General features: G+C 33.3%; 2 protein-coding genes across 3 annotated transcripts; one reads left to right on the forward strand and one right to left on the reverse strand.

Moving 5' to 3' along the window:
* Nucleotides 1–3,838: 3,838 nt before the first annotated feature.
* LOC126676307 (uncharacterized) lies at nucleotides 3,839–5,005 on the forward strand. Its single transcript, XM_050370483.2, has one exon. The coding sequence runs from the start codon at nucleotides 4,040–4,042 to the stop codon at nucleotides 4,955–4,957; it is 918 nt and encodes a 305-aa protein (XP_050226440.1). The 5' UTR covers nucleotides 3,839–4,039; the 3' UTR covers nucleotides 4,958–5,005.
* A 2,683-nt stretch (nucleotides 5,006–7,688) lies between these two features.
* LOC126678852 (adenine phosphoribosyltransferase 3) lies at nucleotides 7,689–12,451 on the reverse strand. Of its 2 annotated transcripts, none has more exons than XM_050373762.2 (6): nucleotides 12,087–12,444; nucleotides 11,788–11,898; nucleotides 9,543–9,635; nucleotides 8,884–9,033; nucleotides 8,530–8,588; nucleotides 7,689–7,961 (listed from the first exon to the last, which is right to left on the reverse strand). In XM_050373762.2, the coding sequence occupies exons 1-6, from the start codon at nucleotides 12,166–12,168 to the stop codon at nucleotides 7,908–7,910; spliced, it is 549 nt and encodes a 182-aa protein (XP_050229719.1). In that variant the 5' UTR covers nucleotides 12,169–12,444; the 3' UTR covers nucleotides 7,689–7,907. The 2 variants fall into 2 exon arrangements, 1 of the variants encoding a protein (XP_050229719.1); XR_007640748.2 differs by having other exon boundaries at nucleotides 7,942–7,961; nucleotides 8,851–9,033; nucleotides 12,087–12,451.
* Nucleotides 12,452–13,017: the final 566 nt, after the last annotated feature.

A 13,017-nucleotide genomic window follows, 5' to 3' on the forward strand; every position in this document is an offset into this window, starting at 1 on the left:
AGCAGACAGACAAATTTGGCACTACACCAAGGATGGAAAGTACTCAGTCCGATCAGGATATTACACATGGCTTAACCATAGTGAAGACAGGATTGGGCACACGGAAAGGCCTATTCATTTAAGCAAATTAGACTGGAAAAAATTCTGGAACCTAAAGTTGCCAAACAAGTTGAGAATCTTTATCTGGAAAATCTTCCACAAAGGAATTCCAACAGCAGAAGCACTCAACTTCAGGGTGAAAAGCAACCTCTCCTGCCCACACTGCCAGGAGAAAGAAACGATACACCACCTGTTTTTTAAATGTGATTTTGCTCAGAGAGTGTGGTTTGTGTCTGACCTTCATCTCAACTCCTCTGCTTTCCCGGACGAGCCAATGGATGAAATCTGGAAAAACATGCTTAACAGCGGTTTGGAGCAGGAGGGAATAATGAGGTTTCTGACTCTGTTTTCTTTTGTTATTTGGTCGATTTGGAAAGCGAGAAACTCAAAAATCTACAATGCGATACCTTGGTCCATCGAAGAAACAAGTCAGCATGCCAGCTCCTCCTTGCAGGAATTTGTTAATGCCCAGGAGGCGGGGAAGTCTGATACAGGCCTGAGGAAAGAGGGTCAAAAGACATCGGTAAAGGCAAATAATGCCCAGCGAACCTCTCTAGCAAACCATATCATCGTCTCCTATGATGGAGGTGTCAACTCCTTATTGAAGGCGGGGTCAGTTGCCGGAATAGCAAAGAATGAGAAGGGAGACGTGTTGGGATCTTTTGCTCGCTCTTTTAGGGGTATTTGGGATCCAGGAACAGTTGAATTCCTTGCTCTGCGTGAAGCAACTATGTGGGCAAAACAACAGCAATGGCGCAAGGTGGTGTTCGAAGGGGATGCCATTCAGGTCTCAAACTCCATCAACTCGGGTGTTTGCCAGTTGGCGGCTGGTTGGGGACTCTGTCAAGACATATGGCTGACTTTAAACTCCTTCGACCACTTTTGCGTCCGATGGATTAAGCGAGACAGGAACTTTGAAGCTCACAAATTAGTCCAAAGAGAGAAGGCGAATTTCAGGCAACTTAACGGTCTAAATGTAATGATTACGTAGCTTTGGTTCTGTAATCTAACACCGCAAAAAAAAAAAAAAAAAAAAAAGAGTTAGTCAATGGTGGAGTATTCGTCCAAATAATAACTCCTCTCTACAATTATTAAAATCTAAGTTTGGAACCATTTATATAAAAAAAAATGAATAAAAATTTCCTGCAAACCGAGACTGTAGGAATTCCTGCGACTCTTAGACGTGGCTGTTATTGATAGGCTGGGTATGTGACAGCATGTATTCAAAATTTAAGGCAAAATTGCAACTTTAACCCCATAATTTAATGCAATACTACTATATTACTCCCTCCGTCCCACTTTAGAAGTCCCATTTGACTTTACACACAGATTAAGAAAATATTAATTATTCTTGTCTTTTCATGTTTTTTCATGTTTTGCCCCTATTAATGATAGTGGAATTTTCCATAAAACTCTTTTAAGATGACTAAAATAAGGGTAAAATAGGGTATTCAATGGAAAAGTACTCTAAAAATAGTAATGGGACTTTTTAAATGGGACATCCCAAAATAGAATATGGGACTTCTTAAACGGGACGGAGGGAGTACTATTTATGTGATAAACTTGAATTATATCAAATTAATATATTAAATTTGACTAAAAAAATTCTTTACTTTTTTCATTATGCTATAAATTACATTTTAATTCTTAATTTGTTTTAGATTTAGGAAATTATTTTTTGCTCAAAAAGAAATTTATTTGCAAATGTATTATCATTTCCTATTAAGATAGTACTGTTTTCTATAATAAATATTGTTATTTTTTAATACCTCGCATTTTTTTTTCTAATTGTTAAATTTACTTAGCTATATACTAAAGAACTAAATTAAAGAAAGTTAATACATAAAGAATGAAAATATCAATTAAATAAAATTAAAATACTTAGTTTACTTTGAAAATATCTTTAAGTTATGTTCATCGAATTTTCATAAAGATACATTAAGAATTTGTTATGAAAACTAACTTTTAAATTATTAAAATATAACATAGTTAAATTCGTATTATTAATCTTGAAGTCAGTCCCACAAGCTAACTTGCTAAAAGTAGTTAGTAAGGATAGTATACTCTCCTTTAAGTAAATTAAATTGTTAAATAATTCATTTGTGGTATAGTGTTATACCATTTAAAAATAAAAAGATATAGTTTAAATGGTTTAGATAAAATATACAAAAAATGTGAGGATTAAAGTTGAAACTTTTTACTAAATTGTATATATTCAAGTAGTACATCATAACCTATCAATATCTGACACGTAAGAATAGTAGGACTTCCTACAACCTTAGTTTGTAGGAAAATTTTGTTCTAAAAAAATTACCGCAGTTGTTTTCTTTGACAAGAACTTACTTTCTAACCGAAACTCAAAATCATTGTCAGAGTTCAGATATAGACTACCCGCAAGTCTACATACTTGATAATTTTCGGACTATAATTGCTAGTAATCCAGTTTTAACTATTTCTATTATTAGAAAGAGCATAGTCTGAATTTGAACCCGTGACCTTATCATCAGATCAAACCTGTGCGGGGAGTAATTGCTTTTTATTATACAGTTGATCCACGTTTAGACATTTGCCTTATGTTCTTGTAGTAAAAAACTGGATCACCCATTGATCAACAACAAACAACAATATTAAATATTTGGGTAAGTAAAAAATTAAGTTGATTTGAAGGAGAAAGCAAGCAAAAGCCTCCTGATTAATATAGAAATTGGAAATTTCAGATTGGCAGAGCTTAGTCATTAATGGAAAATGACTTGACTAGATTGAGTCCTGAACCAACTTTTGTTTCAATGCAAAATATTAGTAAGTTTTTGTTGTTGTTGTCAACCTACAGATTGTACACTGACACCTAATTCAAACAATTGCTAAAATCAACTATTCCAACAACAAGGGTAACAAATTACAATGTTTTTTTTTTGCCAAAGATAGACCTATTTTACTTGTTTGCGAGGGTTAGCGGGAGTTAATTATGATTATATACATTACTTTTTAAATCAGCCCACTAGCTGCTGAGGCCTGGGTCGAACCCAGGACCTCAGAAGGATGTCTTAGGAGTTTTGCCAACCAGGCCAAAGCTCCCAGACACAATGATATTGCTAATGTCAATAATTTATATATGAAAATCAAAATTTTGAAGAAAAATGGCAAAAAGACAACTTTCGAATGATAATTTCTCAGTGTATAAAAATTAGTGTTTGATTTTTAAAAAAAATATTATGTCAGTATTTAATATTTATTTTTTCTAAATTAATGGCTCAAATTTTCTAAATGATATTAAATAAATAATTTTAGTTATTTTCAGATTATGATGATCATATGTATAAATGATATACCCATCTAGTATCATTGAAATAACAAATTATGAAAGCAAATTTGATTTTTTTGCTAGTATAGTAATCTAATGTCATTAAAAAAATTACTCCTAAAAAGACTTATTTCATACCAACGGACTGCAGTTTAAGCGTTGAGAACAAACTGTTAAAGTCGTGGATTATATAAAATTAAAACTTTATAATAATATTATCAGCAGCATAAATATAAATTCCAGCAACCTTTTACTAATTAATAAAGTTATATTTATTTATTTGAAAATATTATTTTACCTCTTTGAAGAAGATGGAAGAGACAGACACAATCTATGTTGGCAGATAGATGGATCCACCTTATGATTATGTATGATATCAGTGGCAAAATGGTCAGTCCATTAAAATTTCTCCACAATACACCAAAACCCTCATTTAATATCGCGCCATGTCCCTTCTATTCCATTCCAAATTTCCACACATTACATAAAACCCCAGAAACTTAAATATATACCAAAGTTCAAACCTTATATTAATTCTAGAGAGAGAAAAATAAAACCCAAGAATTGAAGCCATTTATTCATTCATGCAATGTAAAAGAAAATCAAAATCAAGAATAAAGTTTTAAAAAGATCAGAAGAATGGCCAGCGGATGGATGAAATCACTGCAATGTAAATCCAGAGCTTTTGAAGATGTCATAAACCCAAATCCAAAGCTTCTGATTCCCAGCTCTAGCTGTCGGAAAAGCGCTCAGAGCATCAAAGACGTCATCGAAACTGCCACCACCGCCGCCACAGAAACCGCCGCAGCCATTAGAAAGCAAAAGTCACTCCATCGTAAAAACAACCACCACCACCACCGTTTAAATCAACAAAAACCTATTCCAAACCAGACTAATAAACCCAAACCGAATAAAACCGAGCCGCTTTCTGCTCCTCCTACTCGTTCTCATTCTCTTTCCCGGACGACGGCCCGTAACCCGGACCCGCTTTTCCCAGCTCTGACTGAGGTGTCTGAAGGACACCCTTCACGTAATGTGATTGAAATAATCTTTCAAACTAGCTGGAGCAATAAGTCTTTTCCGGGTCGGATCGAGATGATATTCAAAGTCCATAACGGGTCAAGAACCGCAACTCGTTTTGAAGAGTATCGTGAAATGGTTAAAACCCGGGCCGGATTAACGGTGGGTGCTACGTGGGAGGAGAATGCGCGCTGCGTTGCGGATGGTAATGAAATGATGCGGTTTTATTGTTTGGGTCCTACAGGCTGCGTCAATGATGCCCGCGGCGGCGCGTGGGTTTTTCCTGGTGGTAAAGGGACGGCTATTTGTACATTTTCCGGCAGTGGCGGTGCTCATGAAAGCGCTGGTGGCGGTAGTGGAAGACGGGCTATGCTGGTTTGTCGGGTTATAGCGGGTAGGGTTTCGAAACAAATAAAGTTCGACTCGTTGATGGATGGCCGAATCGGGTTTGACTCGGTGAGCGGGGAAAATGGCGAGTTGCTGGTGTTTGATCCACGTGCGGTTTTACCATGTTTTCTTATCATCTATAAATTGTAAAAATACGTGGAAATTCCTTTTTTCTACTATTAATTTTCCACTTTTTAATTTCTCTCGAATTATTTTTATTTTTCTTAGTTTTTTTTGGTTCATTTACATTTATCAACTCAATTTTTTTTCCTTTTTTGATTTGAGAATTTTGTGTGGGTTTTAAGATGAAAAATTGGGTTGATAAATGCTAATTAATCATATCTGATTTTACTAATTTTGTAATACCCGACTTTTTCATTTGTTTTTGAATCGTTTTTAGTTACGTTTTATTAGTCATAATGTATGGTCGTTAGTCACTTTAATGATGATTATGATATTGATTTCGAAACGTTACATCTAAGGTAGGAAAATCATCCACTTACTTACCATCACATTCAAAATATGATTAGTTGTAATTATAGCCTGGGTTACAATTTTTTTTATTTGAATAATTCTAATTCTAATGCGAAATAAAATAAAAAATAGAGTAATTTTGGACCTATATGTAATTTTGTAGAAATTAAATGATGATAAAAGGTATTGACAAAATAAAATCTTTCGGCTTTGTAATGAAGAAATTTGATTGTTTAGTAATGATTCAACTGGAAACAACATTGACAATTGGTGCCATTTTTTCAATTTCAAAAAGTTGAGAGACCCATATTGAATCAACAACATACCTTTAGAGTTAGATTTTAATAATTTTGGTAATGTATAAAGTATAAGGGATATTAACATTTTTAAGTGGTGGGATCCTCAATTAAATATATTTAACAAACAAAGTTCATACTTAATTAGTTTTCTCATCTTTCGTCAATTTTGCAATGGAATGTGCACATGATATGATGCCTAGCAATTATTTTGTTTTCAACATTATATATTATATTTTGATCTTCGTAAATATTCATTTTCTGTTTTCCTCAGGGGTCGGGAAGTGGGTTGATCATGAAGATCTTCAGACAACAAATGCGGGTAATTGATTCTAGGGGTCACTGTACTTTTTAAGAATTGCAAAATGGTGACCGAACTTCAAAACGTAACAAAATGGTTACTAAACTTTCAAATATGAGATTTTGGAAGGTTTTTAAGTGTTTTACGGTCAAATTATACATATGTAGTAATCAAATTTTGATTATTTATAACAAATAATATCTTATATCTCATATATACACACAATCAACAAAAAATCGATTCGAAATAATTTTCTTCGGTGACCAAAAATCCTTCTATCTTAACATAACCAAATGGTATAGTAACTAAAATGTTACGTTTTGAAGTTCGGTCACCATTTTGCAATTTTTGAAAAGTACAGTGACCTCCAAAATCAATTACCCCAACAAATGCAAAGACAATAATTATTAATCTGAAAAAAAGAAGCTGATAATAATCTACAAATACAATATTTTTGGCTTATTTTAGCGGTTTTATGTGTATCTAAATTTATTTTAAAGTTTCAGCAAAATCCAATTTTTACTATCGTGTGTTTTCTTAAACTATATATTATTGATTGAGTTTCTTAAACTGTGTGCTAATGAGAAAGTGGTATTTTTTTTTGGTACAGTGTCCATGAGGTTTCCTGAACGGGTCTCAACTATGAGACGGCACCTTTAAGCCTTCCACATTCAGATTAATCCCCACTCGAGCCGTGTAGGTCCCTTGCGGAAGGCAAACTCTGGCCCAAGTTTTAAACGGCTGCATACATGAGTACGGTTCGAACCCGCGACCTCACTTAAACTAGAAGAGCGTCTTACCAACTCATCTACGCCTTCGCAACAAATAGATAACTTAGCAATGTTTATCAACACAACTTCAATAATAAATATATTGTGTTTTTATTTGAATTCCAGGCTCGATTTTCTCCTTTTTTTTCGTTTATCGTTAAAAGTATATATTTTAAATATATTTTTTGTATAACTTGGGCCCATAAATAATCCAACCAATCAAATATTAAAAAAGTATATATAACTTTTTATTTTTTTTAATATTTGATTGATGGCCGAGTCCATACATCATTCATGAATCCAGGTAAGTTTCCTAAGAAAAATGAAAATTTCATTTTCTTGTTCCCCTTATATTTTGCAACTTTAAGTAGCTATTGTACAGAGAAACTATGTATTGAAAATGAAGTTAAATTTACTTCCCTTAGGAGACAATGAAAGGCAGATGTAGATGGGTATATGGTCACCTTCTTTGATAGCCACTTCAAACCTATAATTCCATTCTATTCTTATCCTACCAAATTAAACATAAATACTGCAGGCTTCCTTTGATAGATCAAGTATTTTCATAATCGAACCTTGGCCGAATCGGATTGACTGTGTTTCATGAATCGGTTCAATCAACTGATCAGCCTGTTTAAAAAGTCTTTCATTTTAAACATCTAAAAAAAATGCTATAATTTAACATGTCCGAGTTTCAACCAGATCGAACACCAGTTAAAGTAATCTATCGAGTCAGATTTTTAAAATAGTGAGTTAGAATAATGGTATTAATTAATTTTACATCTTTTTATACTTTCTATCAACAGAAGACCTTTTTTCAAAAGTAATGTTGGATTAGGTATGAGCTTTAGCGTCTATAATTCTTACTCCATGTTAATAAGGTATATTTTGCATTATAAAGAAAAGTTCATGCAGAGCCTAGAAGACCCTTCTTTTAATTAATCAGCTAAAGTTACAGCTTTGAATGTTTAGAATCTCCAGGTAAATAATAGATAGAATTTGATCAAGAAAGTATTGTTTAAGCGAATAAAACGCACAAGTAAATAAAAGTTCATTGAAAAAGGGACTTAAAAATGAAAGATTCCTACAAGCATTTTACTTCTTTATCTGTCCAAATCAAGAATTTGGCATGAAATCAATGTTTCTAGACTAATAGGTGAATTAAAGAGAATAATAAAGCTCGTTCCGAATGAGATCAAACCAGCAATATCCCTCTAATGTACATATCCTCATGCTCAAGTGAATCATTTATGCCATCATTAGTGATATTCAACCAGTATATACAATGGCTTTCCGTTCAGTCTCTCACGACCCTGCATACAACAGTTACAGTCGGCAAATCAAGAATAACAATAAAATACAATGGTAGAAAGTTTCATAAGAATCAATCAAATTTTATTTGATACCATCTATTTTCCCAGGATACAAATGTTGACCAATAAAAAGATAGCAATAGTAAAAGGCTTTGCAACCTCCCTTGCCACATCATAATCAACAATAGGCGATCGAGATGCCATGCCGTAATTCTTAAGTGAATAGAGTGCATGCCACATCCCAATCCGACATTGTGTAGGAGTAGTGTGTTTGATTGGTTTATAGGTCTGTAAATCAAATGCTGTGCGGAACTAAGTGCTACACCGTGAGAGTCGGCATGAGCCACCTCTAGAATTCGTGATACTCATCCAAGCATTATATGAGAAATGTGTTTGGTTTCCTTAGTTATAAAGGGCATTTGATAGGTTAAACAGGTCTTAAGGAAATAAGGAATACTAAAAGTAAGAATAAATGCAACAATGTGAAAACAAAAAAGCCTCAAAATCCTGAACAAAGCGATGTTTTCCAATCACTTTTTTGTTCTGTTAATGCAAAGGAGCAACTGACCTTCAAATCAGGCAATTCAATTACGCACGCACATTCGACCACTTCTGCTCCAGCACGTTCTGATATACAATAAATTAGGAAAATCATTAGATATAGAATCAGGATATAGATTTATAGTAGTATCTGAAGCACTATAGCAGGACAGAAATGAACCTTAAATTCTGTGATTCATACAAGGCCATGACAATGTCATTAAAACAACAATATTATTTTTAAGTAACGTCAGTTGTTAAGTGATGAATTGTTATACAAGCAAATTTCTATTAAGCAACTAATTTAATGTCTATGTGTGCATCAAATTCAACATAGAAGAATCATTACAGCTTGATTTTAAGGATTGAACAATGTAGCTACCCAGTAAATTCATAGCAGCACACAGAGTGCCACCAGTGGCAATCAAATCATCAACCACCAAAGCTCGTTCTCCTGATTTGACAGCACCGACATGCATCTCGAGACAGTCTGTGCCGTATTCCAGAACATATTCTTCTGAAATAACTTCACCTGCAAGATATTGATATACAAAACATAAAAAGTGTAAATCAAGCTATTACACATCTTTGAAATTGAGGTAACAAAGCATTGATCAGTTGTTAAAAAAAAGCAGAGAGATCAAAATAAGCGTATCATGGTCTTGCTAAAAGAAAAAAGTACTTCATGCTGCTCCTAAACCATGGCATGCGACTCATATCGCAGTCGCATAAAACGAGAACCAAGACAAAGATGTCAAAATTCTCACACTGCTTTACTAGATGGGCCATGACAGAGACTTCTTAGGTCAGACTAGCTCAGTACCAAGTACAACAGCAATTAGGTCAGAATTAAGTGTAGCCTGCTGTTCCATGTCAGGATACAAGAGCACATAGATTGAAATGTACATCATCAGTATTACAGCTTACAAGTGAATTTTGAAGATGAACAATAAGTCAATAACTATAACTAATCACAGCATTACAAAAGAAAAAGTACATTTAAGTGTTGCATGCGGACAATATAAAGAGATTAAGAACTACCCGGCAACTTTCGGGGTTTTCGCATTGGGACAAACTTTGCTCCAATAGCCAAGGCAATAGGAGGTCCAAATATAAATCCTCGCGCCTCTATTCCTGGAAAATAAAATCCCTCGGATATTTTAGACGTAATGTACATATAGAAAAACAATTAACATGGCAAAAACAAAATCTGATTTCCTGAACTTGAAAATTTACATGTTTTCATATAAATGATGTTTTCTGTCTTTTATGGGAAAGAGATACCCTGAAAATTTACAGTATAGAGAGAATCTTTGAACATATCAATTGAAACAACACATTTGAAACTGTGACTGACTTCGACAAGAAAACTGTTAGCACTGATGATTTGACAAATTACAGCCTCATATATTGAATCTGAAATTTCACGGTTGCCCAATACACCAGGTGCCAGGTGGTCTTATGAATTACTACTAATGCACAGCTAAAGGCGGCAAGCAAAATTAGAATGAGTTCATTTTTTCCGTTCCATCGCAATTAAGCACAGAACATGAAAATGAAATACAGGAGCATGCAGCTTCAAATAAGCTATTGTTTGTAGTTAAATTCCATGGAACTATACGGATGCCATGGCTCTTTGTAGGCAGATTAATAAAAATATAATACACTTAGTTTAACCGAATTGTTTTGAACCAAAGAACATTTTATAATCTAAATTTTGTCAAGACAACAAAGTTGTAACAGCAACAAACAGAAGCTCCAGAATGATGTCAGTATAGAAGAGATGAGATTCTGATATTCTCTAATATTCAAAATAATAATAAAATGGACTTCGTAAAAGACAAATACATAATTTGTGATGTGATTATAGTTAGACATTATGGTAAGGAATAAAAGATATAGTTTCCATGACCGTGACATAATGTCATACACCTATAATAATGCACTCTCCGAACTTAATTCTATCACTGAGCATTATTGTAAGCACATGCTCAGAGCTGAACCTAATAATCTACTGGATAACATGGACAAGCAAAACAGAGGATAAGAGCATAAATAAATCATAAACTAAGAGGAAAAGGTCACAACTTTTCCATGTGAGTATATTTTAAGAGAAGATTCCACAGATATATAAAGTTTCTAATGAACACAAGAAGACAATAGACGTCCAGATGAGCACATAAAGAGACAGATTCTAATGCCATACATTAGGACAAAGCACATATACACTAATGTTGACCAAATCCTTAAAAAATCAAATTATATAATTTTAATGAAGACTAAGGCCACACACACTATAATAATGAGATCATGAAAACTTTTCATCTTGACAAGGCTTTGTGGTAGCAAAAGCACTATATTTGGAGCTATGCAAAACAGTTAATACATATTTTTTGAAATTACAAGCAATTACACTACTTAGCAGCATTCAAAATACTCCAACACCTAAATAAACATAAGAGCATAACCAACCACCATAAATCCAATACGGGAAACGGAAACGTTGAAATCGGAAACTGACATGGGAAACAAATGATAAACTATGTTATAAATCTACAATTATTGAGTTTTAGAAGCATTTTCAGTAACGAAAATGAAACACTGAAAGACAGAACTCGACAAGTTTTCGTGCAACATATATCTACACAGTTGGATGTCATTCAATTTCGAATAGAAATCGGTTTGAAACTAGGGAGGAAACATAGAAGGCCTGAGGCATGAAAAGTTGCAGAGTAGAATAGAGCCAAAAGAAACTGGGGCCATGAGTTGCATGAATAGGGTCCACTCCTTTAGGACAAGGTGGGCATCCATCACCAACCACCATGAATCCACCAAAATCAGATCACAGCACATGCCAACACCACCAACAAACAGGAACAAGTGAAAGAGAGAGCAAATACTAGCCGCTCAAAGAGAAAATATGAACAGAAATGGCAATCAATGGTACCTCCCACTAGCCAAGGCCATTAGTCAAACAAGAAATCACTCTTGCATCCCTATCCTTCCAATAAAATATCAAATTACATTCATTAAAATAGCCACCTACATAGAGACACATCACACATGCACAGTCACTTCCAATCAGCATCAACTTATGCAACATAAAAAACAAATAAAATGGTGCATTTTGCTCTATAAGCAAATGGAACCCACCAGTCCACCTTCTTCAACCCCAAACCAAAGAGATAAAAAGTTGCTAAAAAGCCTTAAAGATCAAATCTTAAACACCTCAAAAATGAAAACATGAACAAGAAAAGCTCTAAATTTACTTATTTATATTGTCTACCTGCAACAACAGAAATATTTTTTCCTTTGTATCTCTCAACAAACAAATCAATAGTGTCCTTGAAGGCTTTAGGATCCAGCAACAGAGTTGTGACATCTTGAAACATAATACCTGCAAATTTCCATTATAATCAATAATCCATAACCAAGCTTCATTACAGAACAAAAAAATCAATTCTTTATCTGCCACAAGACACTGTAGGCATAATAAAATAATGAAAAGTTGCCATCTTTCTTGCATATTTTTATTTTTTTGAAGTGATCAAACGTTAAAAAACCAAAGGGTGCAGAGAAAAGAACCTGGTTTGGGAAAATTGGGGACAACACGAATCTTGGTTTGGATGCCATGGATACGAGGATCTTCATCTCTGTAAGCCGACATTGTAGAATTATGATTTAATGTATCTCCTTCTCACCGAATATGTGTTGTTATATATATAATGGTGCCTATAATTTTCACCGTTTAGTTTTTGTATATGCATACACTAACACCAAAAAATAAAGAAGAGAACAACAAAAAGACTGTATATATAACTCCCCCCTACACCTGACTACTGTGTGTTTGTTTGTTTGTAAGAAAAGAAAAGCTATAAAAATGAGAGAGACGTAATTATAACAGAGAGATTGTGAGAGAGATGCAAGAAAAAAAGGAGAGGAGAGGGCTCTCTGCACAAGAAATATAAAAGGCAGCTAATCAAAGAAATTGATGAAAAACGTAAGTTTTTTTCTCTTTCTTTTTTTACTTTTACTTCCTAACTACAATTGTAATTTACTACTACTAATTTTTACTTTTAATTATTATTTTGTTATTATTAAATATTTCAATAAGGTAAACTCTTTATTGATTTGTTGTGAAATGACATGACGCAACCGTAGTATTGTATACTTATTTATTGATTAGGCTCTCCAATTATATTTTCACCTTTTTAAAATAAAACTATTTTGTATAAAAAAAACAAAGAAATTGTTTCTTTGGTTAATATTTTTCTATAAATATTCAAAATAACAAATTTCCTTGTTCATTTTTATTTAAATTAAAAAATGTCTTTGAGTTAAAAGTAAAAATAAATTTTCTCTAGAGATAAGTAAAATTTAATTTTAAAATTAAAATATTATTACTTTGATATAAAATATAAACCGAAATTTACTTTTCAAATGTGATAATCAAATATCTTAAATTTATATTATAAAGAGTTGTTTATTGATAATTTTTTTAAAAATAAAAGTGTTT

The sequence above is a fragment of the Mercurialis annua genome, linkage group LG4 (genome assembly GCF_937616625.2).
Source record: "Mercurialis annua linkage group LG4, ddMerAnnu1.2, whole genome shotgun sequence".
Lineage (NCBI taxonomy): Eukaryota > Viridiplantae > Streptophyta > Magnoliopsida > Malpighiales > Euphorbiaceae > Mercurialis > Mercurialis annua.